Consider the following 15734-nt stretch of genomic DNA (forward strand, 5'->3'; position numbering starts at 1 on the left):
CTTCAGCGTATGGCTGGGATTGCATACATTAAGACAGCACAAATATATAGCCATAACTTTGTGTTTGTTTTAAGGTTGGCTCTGTGTTTGGACAGCACAAGAGTGAGTTGTACTGCAGTAATAAATGAGCTGTCTATAAATGTACAGTGAGCCTTTCTCAAGCTCTCGGTGGGAGAGAAGGGCATGCCTAAAGAAGAGCAACGAAGGTGGTGAGGGGCCTGGAGCACAAGTCTTATGAGGAGCAGCTGAGGGAACTGGGGTTGTTTAGCCTGGAGAAAAGGAGGCTGAGGGGAGACCTTATCGCTCTCTACAACTACCTGAAGGGGGGTTGTAGTCAGGTGGGGGTCGGTGTCTTCTCCTAAGAAAGCAAGAACAAGAGGAAATGGCCTCAAGTTGCACCAGGGGAGGTTTAGATTGGATATTAGGAAAAATTTCTTCACTGAAAGGGTTCAAGCACTGGAACAGGCTGCCCAGGGAAGTGGTTGAGTCACCATCCCTGGAGGTATTTAAAAGACATGTAGATGTGGTGCTTAGGGACATGGTTTAGCAGTGGACTTGGCAGTGTGAGGTTAATGGTTGGACTCGATGATCTTAAAGGTCGTTTCCGACCTAAACGATTCTATGAGAAGCGGCAGGGACAGTTGTTGCTCTTCAGGGAGCTGCAGAATTGCCGAAAAGCCCGGCTGCCACTGCTCTTGTTCTCCTTTTTCTTGCAACAGGGCACAAATCGCTCAACCGTGCTGTTTGCAACCTCCTACCCGCTTTCTAAATGCAACTGAATATAGATAAAAGGGTGAAAGTTAATCTTCTGTTCCGGAAAGCTTTATTCTTTCGGGAGGGGGGAGGCAAGGGGAAGATGTAGTTAAATACAGAGTGCGCCATTTAAGAGTGCTGGTGGTGGGCAGGGGAGTCTGGGAGTGAAACTTGCTCCTGTGACTGTACTGGGGCTGGAGGGGGAGACTGTGTCCCTGGTTAGTGGGATGTATAGAGCCCCTCTGGAAGTCAGAAAGTAACACCAGAGAGATCTGTTCACCTCTGCCCTCCGCCTTGCTGTTGCTCACTGGCAGGGAATGTGAAGCTTGACAGAGCAGAGCAGCAGCTCTGGGAAAGCAGGTTTATAGAGGGTGGACAGTAAAACTGGAAGGAATAGGTCTGAGAGCTGAGAGACAGGAGGGAAGAAGTGCAACTTATGCTGCAAAATTTTCAGTAAATATTTAAATGTTTTACTATGATGATACAATTTTTTGCAGAATGATACATTTTTCTCAGAATGATTGGGATTTCTGTAAAGAAATTCCAGAATTTGGAATTGGTATCTTAAAGCCAACAAATTTCTGCGTTTCCAGCCAGACCATAGTTTCTGTGATTTTATTTGCTTATTATCGCCAGTTCCATTTTTGTCTTAGGAAATATTTGACCACTTTTAAATTTGTTATATCATTGTTATTAAATACTGTTTGTCAATGAACAATGTTCTAGCAATCCATGACCTTGAAACCTGAAGGCTTAACAAACCACATAGCAGTGTCTCTCTCTCTTTTCTGCTCTCACCACTCCCATGGATTAAGGTGTGGAGGTAGCTGCTATTTTTTGTGGTTTCATGAGAAGACCGTTTTACAAATAAGACACTTTTAAAAAGTTTCACTTGCAAACCACCCACTACTATAAGCTTCCATTTCATTGCTGTTCATATAGTAATAATAAAAGCCATCCATAAGTTGCTGGGAATCATGTGGTTACTAAGGTTAACATAAATGTGTGTTTAGGATGTGTGCAGATTTATGCTGGGTTTGCATTTTCATTCTTTGGAAAACAGACTCTTTCAGTTTCCCTTCTTGTGTTTTAAAATAAACATTTCTCTTCTGGAATGTCTCCTTTTAGCTTGTAAGCTATCAAGATCACCTTTTAAAAAATGTTAACATTCATTGGTCTTACAAATCGGGGAAAGCTTATTTAACAGGGCAAGGGTCTACAGCACAAGACTCAGGTTCCTTTCCTGGGTGATTCACACATTCAAAGGCTAAATATGCCTTAATACTTCTCTGTGCTTTGCTTGACTATGGTTCAATAAGGTTATACTCGGACCAGCTAAGCTGTGTTGTGAGAATTAATTTATACATGTCCTGATGAACTTCGAGTTTGGTTGGTTGTTTTTTTTTTTTAATTTATAATTATTAATATTTTTAGCTGGTACTTGTCAAACTACTTGACATCCTGATTACTGTTTAATGTTTTTATTTGGCTGTTCTCATTACTGTAGCTTATTTCACCTGTGTTTCGTCTTAACTTTAGGAAGTTGGTTAGATGGAGGCCTCACATAGCTCTTTAATGAAATGTCAATAAACTACTGACAGCATTTGTTATCGTCCCATGATCTCCATCCACTCTCTGAACTTGCCTCTTACTGCACCTCTGAGCAGCGATTCTGAGTGCCATCTTCTGCGAAAAATTCCTATAGCTGTGATTTAGCAGTGGGTGCTGGCTGATACCTGAAGATGAATGTGGGATGTGGTTTTAACCCAGTTGGTTACAACTTCAATAATTTAGTGTGCTGAACTGTCTAACTGGGGTTACATGTGAATTTCTGTCCCCAGTGATTTACCTATATCGTCTTTACAGATGTTGGACAATTTAGGGGACTTCTCAGTGTATAATCCATGAATCCCAGTTTCAGTTTATGAGTGCTTTTACTGCATCTCTATCAAATTGCAGTTTGATTTAATTGGCAGCCTGCCTTCCAAGGTGTCTTTTTAAGATGGGAGATTTTAGCATGAAATTCCTGCAGTTGAACAAGGGAATATTACTGAACTTTGTGTTTCATTAGAACAAAAATTCATTTCAGTGAAGAAGGCAAAATCCGTGAAAGCACTCTATCCAAGCAGGCTGGCAGTTCAACACTGGATCAGCTGGGGCAGGCTTTGACCCTCCAGAGATCTTCGTAGACACAGCATTCCTTCTAAAATGGCTCATGGGGGGACAAAGATGATGCAAGAAGAAAGCAGGCATTGGGCAAAAAGAAAGGACATAAAACCCTACACCGAAGGAGTAGGCATTGTAGCACATGTGCCTCCTTCCACTCTAGTCCTAGGAGGGAGGAGTGGGGCAGTGCTGGAAGCTGACATGGGCATCCTCTGCCACTGGGGCAGGGGCAAGAGGGTCTGCAGAGCCTGCCTGAGAGGATCTGCAGAGCCTGCTTTAGAGGCTCAGGCTCTAAAGCGGCAAGGGCGAGCCCACAGCTGCAGAAAGCCATGCTGCTACCTCCCAGCTGTGCGCAGTGGCAAGGCTGTTGTCCTAGCCCAGGGACCCTATGGATGAACTCAGTACAAAAGCCTAGGGAGCGTTGAGGGACCTCTCACTGACAAAGTTTTCCAGGGCAAGTGCTTCAGTTCAGTTCCCTGGACTAGCTGGGCTCTGACAACTTGAAGTCCTGTGACAAGATCTCCTGACTGTTATGTTGTTGACATTGACGTGCCCTAGAAATTTCTGACTTTGTATACAACCCCACCAGTGCTCATGTTCTACACGGGCACAACTGTTCAAAGGCAGCCTAAACCAAAGAAAGTGTGCGTTTTGGAGGTGCAAGGCATAGTGTTAGGACTCAGGAATTCCTCACCGCTAATTTTGGCTGACGCATACTCACCCTCTGGATTTCCATGCATGTGGATGAAGCCAAGGGGACCTACCAGGGGTCACTGCTTCCAGTCCTTAGTATCTGTAAACGGGGCAGTGTTCTAACATCTATAATATAGGTGAGGAAGTCACGTTGATTATAGAGAATCTGTCACTCAGGAATAGCTACATGAAAAAAAAAATATTTTTCTTCCCCTTCTCTTCTGTAGGTAAAATTTAAGTTAATACTGTTAACTTTAACTTAACTTTAACTTAACTGGCTTTCTATATTCCTAACTGTGGAAAGTGTAGGGAGAAGTCTGTCACGATCACCTTACTCTGCAATGTTAAACAGTGGAAAGAGAACTTAAATGTGCTTCTCTATTTTTAGTCTTTCTTCATACCGTGTTCTCACGAGTGCTCTTACCATCAATCTTTGCCCTTTCTACATGCAGTCAGCGAAGTATCATCTTACTCTATCACGCCTGCTTTATTGCTGTTACCCACAGGCTGCGTGTGTGCCGAATGCGCGTGTAAATTAGGTAGTTCTGAGGAAGCTGGTCATAAACCCAGGTGAGTGTGGTATGGCTTCCTCCACCGCTTCTACCCATCAGAGGACTGATGCCAGCGAGGTGGTCCTCCTGCCAGTTCAGAGACTCCGCTCTTCTGCGCAGACATGGGAGAGGAAAAAAAATCAATCACAAACTGTGTCTAGTAACAGATTTTATAAAAGCATATGGATTACTTCGGCTGCTTCCGTTTGGAGGCTTGCTGGCTGTTGGTGGTGGGAAGTATTCTCCTCGCCCTTCTCCCTTGACAGCAGGGTCAGTGCTCTGCAAGCACGTCGGTGGGTGCTTCGGAGCCCAACCGCGAGGCCTGACAGAGCCGTTTCCCACACGGGCAGAGCTTTGCTGGTGCTGATAAGTGGCAGCCTTACCTACAAAGTACTGAGGGGCATAAAGCGAACGGAAAAAGAAGGAAGGTAGGAAGCGCATAGAGCCTAGGGGCTTTCTGTTGCCATTTCTGAAGTGAGCAGAGGCGGCTGCGTCTCCAGGTCTGTGTTGTCCTCGGAAAGACCCTGGCTTTGCTCGTTGGTCGGTCGGTCGGTGGCGGGGCCGTGCTTTGCTGTGCTGTGCGGAGCCCCAGACAGGTGATGATCTTTTGGACCTGTCTGTGCTTTGGCTGATGTGAGGGTTTTCCAGCTTCAGATGTATTTTAAAAAACCCCACCAAATACCACCTGCCCCATTTTCCACTGAAAGTAGAAATCGGGAAGACATGCTCGCAGAAATTTCCTTCTTTATTTAAGTTTCTGTTTTTACATGTAGAGAAGCTGTATGGTGGACAGTGCAAGCATTTTTTGAGGTTTGATTTACTGGCATCATTAATGTGCAACATCTGTAGCAGAAATAAAATATGGTTCTGATTTTTAGGGCACTCAAACTGCATCTACAGTTAAAAATACGCATATTAGTTAAATATAAGTATTTAGCTGTATTAGCCTACTGTATGACAATGTGATTGTGTTACTTGCAGCCTGGGTTAGTGGTTGTGTTACTCATGTGGGAACTGGAGATACTTGCTGCTAGGTAGCAAATTCTCACCATCACAGCAAAGAGCGTTTGTAAAGTTCCTCCCCTCTCGGTTGAATCGATACAGGTAGGACACTGAAGCCGAGCTGCTGCCACTTCTGCTTCTCATACAGAGGAGTTTCAGAAGTGGGAGGTTAAGGGCACTAATTATCTTGACAGGCACGGATTTCTGCCTGCCACGTGGGAACATGCCAGGCTGTCTCTGGAGGACTGAAAATGGCAAGGGCTTTGACATGGGGTGGGAGGTGGGAAATGGTTTTAAGAGCAATTGGGCAAGCGTTTTCGCTCTCAGAAGGGGAGGATGGTTTCAGTCAAAATGACACTGCCTATAGATATGTGACCAGTTTTGACTGGTTACAGAGACTGAAGAGGAAGAATACGGAAGACAGAAGATGAGGGGAGGAAAGCAGTCAGAAACGTGTTAAGTTTAAGTTTGGCTGCATGAAATGTTTTGCTACAGGTGTCTCCAAGTAAACCACTGTGCAGATTGCAGGAGACCTGCACTGAAATAGCAGGCTTGTCTTCTTCCATCACACAAGGTGATGGCAACAAAGATAATTGTGTGTTTTAAGGAGAAATCCTGACAAAAGGGTTTGATACGGAAGGAGATGAGTGTGATTTTGGTCTCAGTCAGTCCTTGGACTCATATAGGCAAAGGAACCAGAGCAAGAAAGCAAAGCATGTTTGGTTTACAACTGCACCTTTGCTTTGCAGGGTACAGCTGTACTTCAAGTAATTGAAAAGAGCTGCAGTGAGCTGCTCTGACCAGAATTCAGCATCCTTGGCCACCTGTTGTGGATAGTATGCTATTTTTTGACCCACAAGGCATTCAGAGTATGTTGCTGTACATGCCAGATAAATCCATAAATAAAATAAATAATAAGAAAAAAGAATAGGAAAAAAAATCAGGCAAAAGGGGAGTTGGTACATATTATAATTATCTATGTAATTGGCAGAATTAGCAATGGGGAGTGTGTTATATATTCTGTTGTACAACTGTCGCCCAGCTTTCTCTTTGGTTACAAGAATGTAGATGGTTTCCTCAGCTAGCTCTAGCTAGCAGGCTACAAACTGGACCAGGCTGTCGGGTGTTTTCCTTCTGGTCTGCAGCCTTTTCTGCAAAGCAGTGTGGAAGTAGTGCTTAGGTGGCCAAGGCTGCTGAACCATTTCAGCTGTTCCTCTTCTGCACAGCCATCTGATTCAGGCTAGATGCGTCTGTGCTGGGTAGAGGGGAGTTGGGCAAAAATATGCCCATGAGTATGGTATAGCATCTAGGAGTAAAAGCTGCCTTATCAGTAGCACAGATCTAGGGAATATCAGAAAACTGGGGTCTGAAATGATGTTATGGCACTGCCTGGCTTTAGGTCCTGCTTGATTTAATATTACAGATTCCTCCTCAGGATGCAACACCAGAATTCTCTGGAGTTTTGATAAGTACCTGGTTTTAAGCATTTTTTGGTCAGAGACTGAGTTTTCCTAATAAAAGTCCTCTACTTTTGAGCCAAAGAGCATTTTGCTGAAGTCCAGAGACGTACGGCAGCTTTGCTTTCTCCTGCAGCCTGTGTTTAGGCATTGGAAAGCAAAGTTTCCCGGTGGGTAGAATCCTTCTTTTTTTCTTCTTTTTTTGGTATTGATGTTTAATCAAATTTTCGGTGTTGTGTGTGCTTGCCTCTTGGTAAAGATGTACATATGCAGCAATGCTGCTCTTTCAACAATTTTGCTTATCTTTGGTGATACCTACATATGCACAGTCCTGCCCTGTAAAGGGATTACTAAGAACTTCTGTAGTGTGTATGTTTCTCGTAGGGCAGGATAAAAATTGATCTTTGTTTTACAAGGCAGTGTGGCTTTTACCCTTTTTTTTTTTTTTTTTTTTTTAGCATTTCCATGTTAACATTACCATTAACATTACTCCTTTGAATGTGTGATTTTAACATTGCCACATTAATGGCTGACTTATTATTTATTATTGTTCAGCCTGTAGTCTGGTTTTTAAAGCTAAGTGTGTGTCTGTTTTCAAAGGAAAACCTGGGTGGCTAGATGAAAATGTCCCACTAATTTGCGTTTAGTTTCTAAAGTTTGGTCATGGAAAAAATTAGTTTACTCAATATGTGAAGATATTTTTGCTCATTTTGTGCTTTTCTTGACAGTTTCCTCTCATTTTTGATTCATGTAATTATTTTTTTTAGCCTCTGAGGTTAGTGTTGTCATCATTTTGTTCCTCTAGAGATCTTTCTTGTGTGATTATGGAGGAGGAGATGGTAGTCAGGATATGCAGCTTCTAACAGACATTCCTTCTGATAGATTCAGCGTGATGAAAGACAAACGGGGAGAATGTCAAACCCAGCAAGGAAGGCAGGGCAGTCTGGCAAGATGCTTCTCGTTTTTGGAGAGTGTCAGGAAATAGAACGGAAAAATTGTGCAATACCATTAAAGCAAACCTTGCTCCATAAATCAATCTAAGGAGACTGGCATTTGTGGGTTTTTCTCCTATAAAGTAAGCTAAATGTTTTTGCCATAACTGCTGAGAAGCAATAAAAGGCTAGTGAAGGCAAAGGTTATAAACAAATCATTCAGTGCCGACAGAGGGTCCAGAGATGCTGACAAGAAACAAATAAAGTGAATAAGGCCAGTACTCTGTTCTGATAAATTTCATTGATTTCTGCACTGTGTCATTACGGTTGCAGCCTGCCCTGTTATCTTGTAGCTCCAAACCTTTCATTATGGCTTCAGATGATAACAGCTGTTGGTACGCTACAGGAGGTTGCAGGGACTACCATGGGGGTAAAGTACCATTTGCTAAGAAATAATTAGGAAAACCCTCATGGCTGGGTAGCTTTGATCTGCCTGTGTTGTCCTTGCAGAGGACATTATATGCCAATACTGCATCTGTTTCCTGGATGAGTTCATGAAGCCTTTATGAGAGCACACATGCTCTATAAAGTAGTATAACCAGAAGGGTCCCACTTGCTGAGTCAGTGCAAGCAATGTGCTGCTGCGCTGTGCCTGGGCTTCATCAGACCACTGTGTCCAGACCTTCCAATGTTCACCTCTTTGACATAGATGTGGATATGTGGAGCTTTTTGCTGCTGTGACTACCCCACTGTCAGTCCAACGTTAGGCAGTTCGAGTCTAGCTCAGGTATCCGCTTACACATGTAACAGCGACATAAACATGTCTGTAGCTGTCAGGCTTGCACAAGCCTCAAGTCAGCAATATTAACAGAAATAGAAAGCTAAAACATGAAAGCAGTCCCCAAATCCTGTGTGATTTCTAAACAGTATGAGGTGAGATACAAGGCACCTCTAAATCCCAAGTGTTTTAAGCAGATAACAGTCTCCCTTCGCTCTAGGTAAGCACAAATCCAACCATTAGTTTCTGGTTTGTTTCTGACCTGATGCTGGGAGGAGGAGGGGGCCTGAAGCACAGTCGTAAGGAACTTTTAGCAAAAGAGAGCATGAGCTGTGGGTGTGTGGTATAACCTGATACTGGCATACGCTACGGGAATGCTGGAAAACTGCCACAGCACCTGCAGGCTGCTGCTTGGCAGGAGCATTAGAAAGTACTTGGTTCCCTCTTTCATACTATGAGTTGGTAAAAGGCTGAGAAGAGTATGTGTATGCGGAGGAAAACTGTAGTAAGAGGACAAAAGGAACACAAACCAGGACATGCTTATAACAGTCTACAGTACTGGAAATAACTGTGGACTGTTTGTTTTTTCGAAGAAACCCAAGCTCCATCTATGCTGAGATAAATGAATTTGAAAGGAACTCCTTTTTATTCAATAAATATGCTGCATGGAGTAACTTACTGTAAGATTTCCATTCCTCTGCAGCCCACCCCATCATACCAGCTCAGGGTGCTGCAGTGCTCCTGCAGTGCTAAAAATGTTTTCAGAGGATCGCAATTCCACTGGAGCTTTTCTGTTCTTTGCTTTTATATGCAGATTTGTATTAGTGGGCAGAAAAGATTTTTTATTTACCGCCATCACTGGAGTAGCCCTGAATCTATCATCTACTTCTGCCTTTGACGTTGCATATTGCTTGCTGCAGTCCTGTCTGCCTCAGCATCCTGAACCTTTTACTCGTCTGCGGCTTCTGAGTGTAAATAAAAAGCCAAGGACAAATTCAGGGAGTCCCAGGGATGCGGTTCCAATGACTTACTGCACAAATATATTTCAAGGACAGGCTTGGACTGTGAGGCTGCTGTCAGCTAGGAGAGAAGGTAGCGTACAGGTCCGATGCCATCACAGAAGGGATGAGATGGATCTCCGGGGACCTGCCTGCTTGCTGGCCCACTGCTGCTTGTTGCTGCTCTTAAAGACACTGAGGTTGCCTTGGAATAGGCTTGCTTGCTTTCCCTTGGCAAAAAATACTGAGTTTTGGGGGTGATAAGGGGTACGTTTAACTGGAGGTAAGGGTAACCTTTAACTGGATTATTGAGCATTAGGGTAGGGGGAAGGGAGAGGAAAGCCTACTGGTACCTAAACCTGAATCTTGGTTACACCTGTGACTCTGCTGACACTATTTCATTTGGAAAGAAGGATGGGGGATGGAGGCTTGAGCGCTGCAATTCTTAACCTTCCTTATGAGGGCATCTAAAATCCAGAAGCCAGATCCATGTTTGATCCAAACCCTTTTTCTTCATGGGATTTACACAGAGAATAAATCTTGGCAATGTATGTGTTCTGTAATGCTTTTTTCTTTATGACTCTGGAACACAGTTATGTCTTACAAGTTTTCACAGTCTCATTGATATTTTGCAGGGCTCCTTCCTTGCAGTACCGTGGAATGCTGTGTTGCTTTTGGGATGTTGCCACACCACGTTGTCTAGCCCCAGGCTAAGGGATTTTATTTATTTTTATTTCACATTGTTTCAGCTGTTTTCACTTCTACTTTATTTCCATCCTCCAGCAGAATTTCTTCATGAATGTGGCAGCACATTGAGTTTCTTGGTTTATGAGTTGTAGTTAGTTAAATAGCCTGCTGGATTTGTTTGCCCTTTTCTGAGAAATTTTAATACTGTAGCAGCAACAGAATGAAAGGTGACACTTCAGGAGCTGAGCTCTTATCAAAGCGAGGGAAGAGATGGGAAAGTTGTTCTCCCAGAACACTGCTGATCTGAGCTTTTTCTAGCTGTCTTGTTCCTATTCAGTTAAAGTGCCTGGATGAGACACTATCACTCTTGTAAATGCAAAAGGAAGTCTTTGCTAGAGTATATAGCAATGTAATTTGCAATGTAGCTGATTGTGTGGTTAAACTGCATACATGTATATACATTGAGATCTGTCCTCCTCTACAAACTCTGCATTTTTTTCTTAACTGTGATTTAAAAAAAAAAAAAAAAAAAAATTTTTTTTTTTTGCAGTGGTTGCTTTTCTGAGCCTGTGTTGCTTGTATGCTTTCTGCTCTTCATTATATAGGTTTTCTGTTACTAAGACTGCATTAAATGACATTCTTCATATGTTATTTTTACTTTTTTTTTCTTTGAGCTAGTTAAATCATCAATTAAACTGTCATTGTGAATGAAATCTGAATACATTTGTATATCAGTAGCATGGGAAATGTTGGCTGTCCTGTCTAAGAGCTATAACTTAGCGCTCAGTCTTTTGTTATTTTCTTGGTTTCAGTGAACAGATAAGTACTGTTACCTTTCATAATAGACTGACTGTTCACAGAGGGGCTACTGAAGGCTTTACTGTAATAATAAGGTGAAACTGATACGAAGAGACTCATCTTGTACAATAAAACATAGCTCTGTTAGCTGATCTAGAAAAGGAGGAAATATCTGAAGGTCTCCTTCTCATTTCTCTTGTAGGATTACCTTGACTGTATCACTGACCAGACTAAGCTCTCCCTGGGGACAGAAGAGCGATCAGCCCTGTTTGGAAACATACGGGATATCTACCGTTTCAACAGGTAAATTCATATTTAACTAAATGAAAACAGTTCAATAGCCTGTGTTAATGGGGAGGGAGCAAGCCAAGGAAATACTCTTTTATCACTTCAATACAGCCAAGATATATAAATTGAGAAATGGTCTATCTTTGATTCTCAGCAGGGCTGGTTTGCTGAGACCAGATTTTTTTAGCTGTTTATTTTATGAATCGGATATGGTCTCAATTTACTTTTTTTGTTTTCATGCTGTGTGTTTCCATCCATTTAAGCCTAGCCTGCTCTGAACCCTAACTGAGCCTAATGCAAGACTACTGTGAATGCAATTCTTGCCTTACTAAAAAGGCATCGTTTTATTCCTACTATATTGGGTCCTTCTGTGTACCAATATACATCACCCAGATCTGGCTTTTGTAGTCTTTTATACTACTAGGGACTCCCTGAATTAATTTCTCAAATCTGTGTTCAAGTATCTTTCCATTTAGTGAAGGCTTCTGTTCAGTATCTTTACGGACTCTCTAAAACTCTGCAGTTGGGATTTTGGTGTATATTGGGAGCCTGAAGTAAAATTTCTTGCTTGTATAGCTAGTGCCACATTGTGTGGGACCTGCAGTATCTGCAGTTTTAGGAGCATGCTACTGCTACTTTTGTCTGAATTCTCTGTTACTATAAAAATAATTAACTTATTCAGCATTTAAGGAAAAAAACTGATTATTCAATTGATGCAAGAAATATCTTGGCATAAAGTTCCCACATCTTTTATATCCCTTTACTCCTGTAAAATCTCTCTTAGCTTTGCTATAGTTAGCAAAACATCTCCCAGACTACTGTGTTCTTTGAAGAAGAACAGATAATTTTAATTGAATCAAAAGAGGATTCTGACATGGAGGACTAATGTCAAAGAGCATCTTCAGTGTTTTTCCGTCATCATGGGAAGCTACTTTAAAGTGCTTCAGCTGCTGGGATTGCTGGTCAGTATCAAAGGGAAGAGTGGGGATGGATCTATTCAGAACTTATGGACAAAGGTGAAACCTAAAATCTTTTCCTGAAACTTAAAACAGCTACTGCAGAGTAATGGAAATACACTTAACTAGAAAGCTGCTGTGTCCTGCTGCAGCTACAACAACTGACTTGACTGAATGCCTAGCATGATGGAAAATACATAGTGGTAGCCCGATTATGTGTTTTAGAGCCATGAGACAATGATTGTGAGTTTACAGCTTCCCAGTGGTCACAGGATTGAAAAAAACAGACCTGGCCATTGTATTTTCTGATCCTTCAAAAGCTAGAGGAATGGCAGACTTGGTAGCTAGGGCACATTTATACCAGCATCATTGTAAATATTACCTAATAAAAATACCTTCAAGTATGATCAGTCATTATACAGAATAATTGAGTTGCAAAAAAAGATTTGCAGAGGTTAAAAAGGAAAAAAAAAAAAAAGAAAAGAAAAAAGCATTTTTGGCCAATTTTAGAGATAGATACGTTACAATGGTTAAAACTTACTGGAAAGTTGTGCAAAGCCTCTAGTAAATTGCTAACATATTTCAGGCCTTCTAATTTAAAATTCTGCTTGGAAAATTGTGAGCTTTTAAGATTTGAACACTCATTGTAGATCCCAACGTAGCTTCAAGGATTAAGTTCCCTCCTGTGTGAGACTTGGCATGTAGCTTCTGGGTCCTAAACATACTCTAGAGCCTTTTTATTTATTTTTATGTTTGAAAAAGGTCCATTTGGCAGTTCTGTGTTAGTAGTTTCAGATGCTTTTTGTAAGCATGACTTTATAGTTTCAGAATTACCTTGTTTTTCTCAACTTTGAATTTGACCATTAATCAATGATCAAAGGTTTTAGTCTTGGGTTTTTTTGGACTTTGTATAGATCTGAGAAATTTCATTTCAGTAAATGGGAATTTCTCTCAGCTAAACTACTTAAGATGTTCAGGTGTTGGATTGAATGGCAGAAATGATGGTCAGGACGGTAACTGCTAGTCCGTGACTATGATCTCTTATTTCTTAGAGCAGAATCACTGACTATATACTGGTCCACCGATCCTGCTCCGTCTCTTGGGAAAAGCTGCCCCACTATTAATTTATTTATTCGGAACGGGGAGGTGTTCTCTAAGTCAGCATTTGCTGTATTTCTTCCCTGGCCTCCCCTGTTGAGATTCTTTCCAGTCTCAGTTTAGGATAAATTCTCCACCCGATACCATGACTTGATTCTGAAATGGGAACTCTGCAGAGAAACGTGCTCAAGTTTAGTACTTCTACCAACACTCAGATGATCTTAGGAGAGGCCAAGCTGAAACCTTCGCTGGTGACACAGATCATCCTGCATGGTCCTTGTCCATCGGTGACTACCGAAGCACACAAATACAGGGCCATTTTCTGTAACTGCCTTATTCAGCAGTTCCTGTGCTTTGAGCTTCACGGTGGTAAGGGCTGGCTTGTTGTCAGGAGGAGCCTTCATAAAACCTGTAAGAGCTCACCTTTAATGGAAAAGGTTTTTTTTTCCCCAGTGGAAAGAAATTAGTCTTGGCCACAGATTTTTCTGACAGTGAAGTTATATCAAGGCTAAATTTCTCTGGATTGTTTTTTTTCTTTTTGCTGAAAGTCTGAACTTTTCAGATTAATTTTCCAGAACTTTGTATGGTGAAAGTATTCTACCATAAAGACCAGATTGTGCCTGCTATGTCCATTTTTGTTTTGAATGCTGTGTTCTGTCAGGCATTGAGAGAATGAAGTTTTTGAGAGATGCTGTTACTTTAGCATTTATGGCTAGACTGTGCAGTACTTGGTCATCAATGGGGTTTTTTTGTCATGGGTTCAGGACAAACCATGCTGTTTCCTTCCTGCATCTTTCCATTCCTTCCATTCCACCAAAATTGCCTGTCTGATGTCCCTGTCATTACCATCTCTTGCTTTCTCCAATTTAGATCAAAACAGAGGAGAAAAATACTTTGTTTTGTTTTAAAATGGTGTGGTGATGATATAAAATGAATACAATACAAAAATTGCCTCGTCTGAATTGTGTGTGCAAATAGGGTGATTATTTGCAGACATATAAATGTTTTTATCTCACTCCTCTTGGCCTCCTATAGTCAACAACTTGATACTAACCTGCACTTTGTCCTATTGAAAATCTTCATCCACAGGGGAAAGATAAGTGTATTGTCTTGAAAATAATTTGTACTCCAAAAAATCAAAGCATCCTAAAAGACATTGTAACGAGACTTTTACTCATTTGACTTGAAAAGATAATGAATGCACTGCATGAATAATTGTCAGTCTCTTTATGCTTACTTCTCTCATCCCAAAGGAGTTAGCATTAGCTATTGATGATGATCATACAGATTGACATTTTTCCAGCCTATAATAACCCAAGCTATATAACTCGTTCCATGTTCTTAAATGGCACTGGCACTTGCGGCATGCTTCAGTCTAAGTCTTCTTAGTGATTCAGCTACGAGAGCATGGAGTTCCTCTGACGGTGCTCCCTCGTGCTCCCTTCCTGCCCGGGTGGTTGGCACAAACGAGTCACGGACACTGAGAGCCGAGGGGTACCAGCTGTGAACAGTGTAAAACCTGTGGATATTCAGGTGAAGGGAACTAAAGCTTTTCTCTATTGTTTCTTTTGCCTCCTGCCAGGTACTTAGATGTAGCCTATAATAATAGCCCTGCTTTTTTACATGTCAGCTTGTTATTATAGGGATTTATTTAAGTTTTTCATTATTCCTGGGCATGACAGATTTGTTATTTTTATGGAGGCAGGCTGCTCTTACCAATCCCATTCTTACCAGCCAGGTGAGACAGAAGAGAGCGCAGTATAGGTAACAAAATCTTTCAAAGCACAGCCCTTACACTATGGGCTTGTGCTGAAGACACAAGCCACTAGCATATTTACTGTATAAACTTGGACTCATTGCATGAATGTATAAAATCTTCAAGTGTTGCATTACTGTATCCTGTAGGAGAAATAATGTGGTATTATAGGAGACCAGTAGGAATAAAATGGCAATCAGGGTGCTACATACTCTAAGCCACCAGGAGAATGTCTGCCTGCTGGACAGCAGGAATCCTCTGAGCCTGTTCACTGCATATGATGTTATTTCCAAAACTCATGTGTAGAACGCAATCAGCCATTATAAACTCATGGTTATGGTCACCATTGCTACAGCTTGCTTCTTTTGCTGATGTAACGAGCTTCATGAGTGGGGGGTATCGAGCTCCCATTTTGATGAAGGGAGAAACTGAGGTGTGGATCTTAAATTGTTGCTGTACAGAGTGGCTTAGTGACCGCTGAACCTAAGGTCTTTGTCTGTCTTTGTTCCTTGTGAATGACTGCTGATTTCTCCCCTTCCTTCCTCCAGTAATTAGAGAAGCAAAGAACAAGTCAGGAAACTTCTCTGGTTTACTCCTTTTCTTTCTTAGAGAGGGAAATTGTGTCTGCTTAGAGGGGAAGAGGGTAGTTCCCTAGATACAGGCTTAGCAACTCTTATGCAAAACTCGTTCAGGGAACCAGCTGTGAACTGGGAGAAAAGGAGCCCTAAATGGAAAATCATCTGATGAGAAAGGGGCGGGGGGGGGGGGAGAAGAAAAGTTCTATTAGAGAACAATTTGGCAGAAAACTCAGTTTCTTCTCT

The 15734-nt window shown here is 41.8% G+C and overlaps 1 protein-coding gene across 5 annotated transcripts in view; it reads left to right on the forward strand.

Moving 5' to 3' along the window:
- The window catches only part of PLEKHG1 (pleckstrin homology and RhoGEF domain containing G1), a 140107-nt gene that overhangs the window by 95422 nt on the left and 28951 nt on the right, over positions 1 to 15734 (forward strand). For all 5 annotated transcript variants that reach the window (XM_030023215.2, XM_030023216.2, XM_030023218.2 and 2 more), the window contains one exon: positions 11018 to 11118. In XM_030023215.2, the coding sequence (XP_029879075.1) occupies positions 11018 to 11118 (101 nt within the window). The remainder of the gene's footprint in view (positions 1 to 11017; positions 11119 to 15734) is intronic.

This window comes from Aquila chrysaetos, chromosome 8, assembly GCF_900496995.4.
Source record: "Aquila chrysaetos chrysaetos chromosome 8, bAquChr1.4, whole genome shotgun sequence".
In the NCBI taxonomy this organism is placed as follows: domain Eukaryota; kingdom Metazoa; phylum Chordata; class Aves; order Accipitriformes; family Accipitridae; genus Aquila; species Aquila chrysaetos.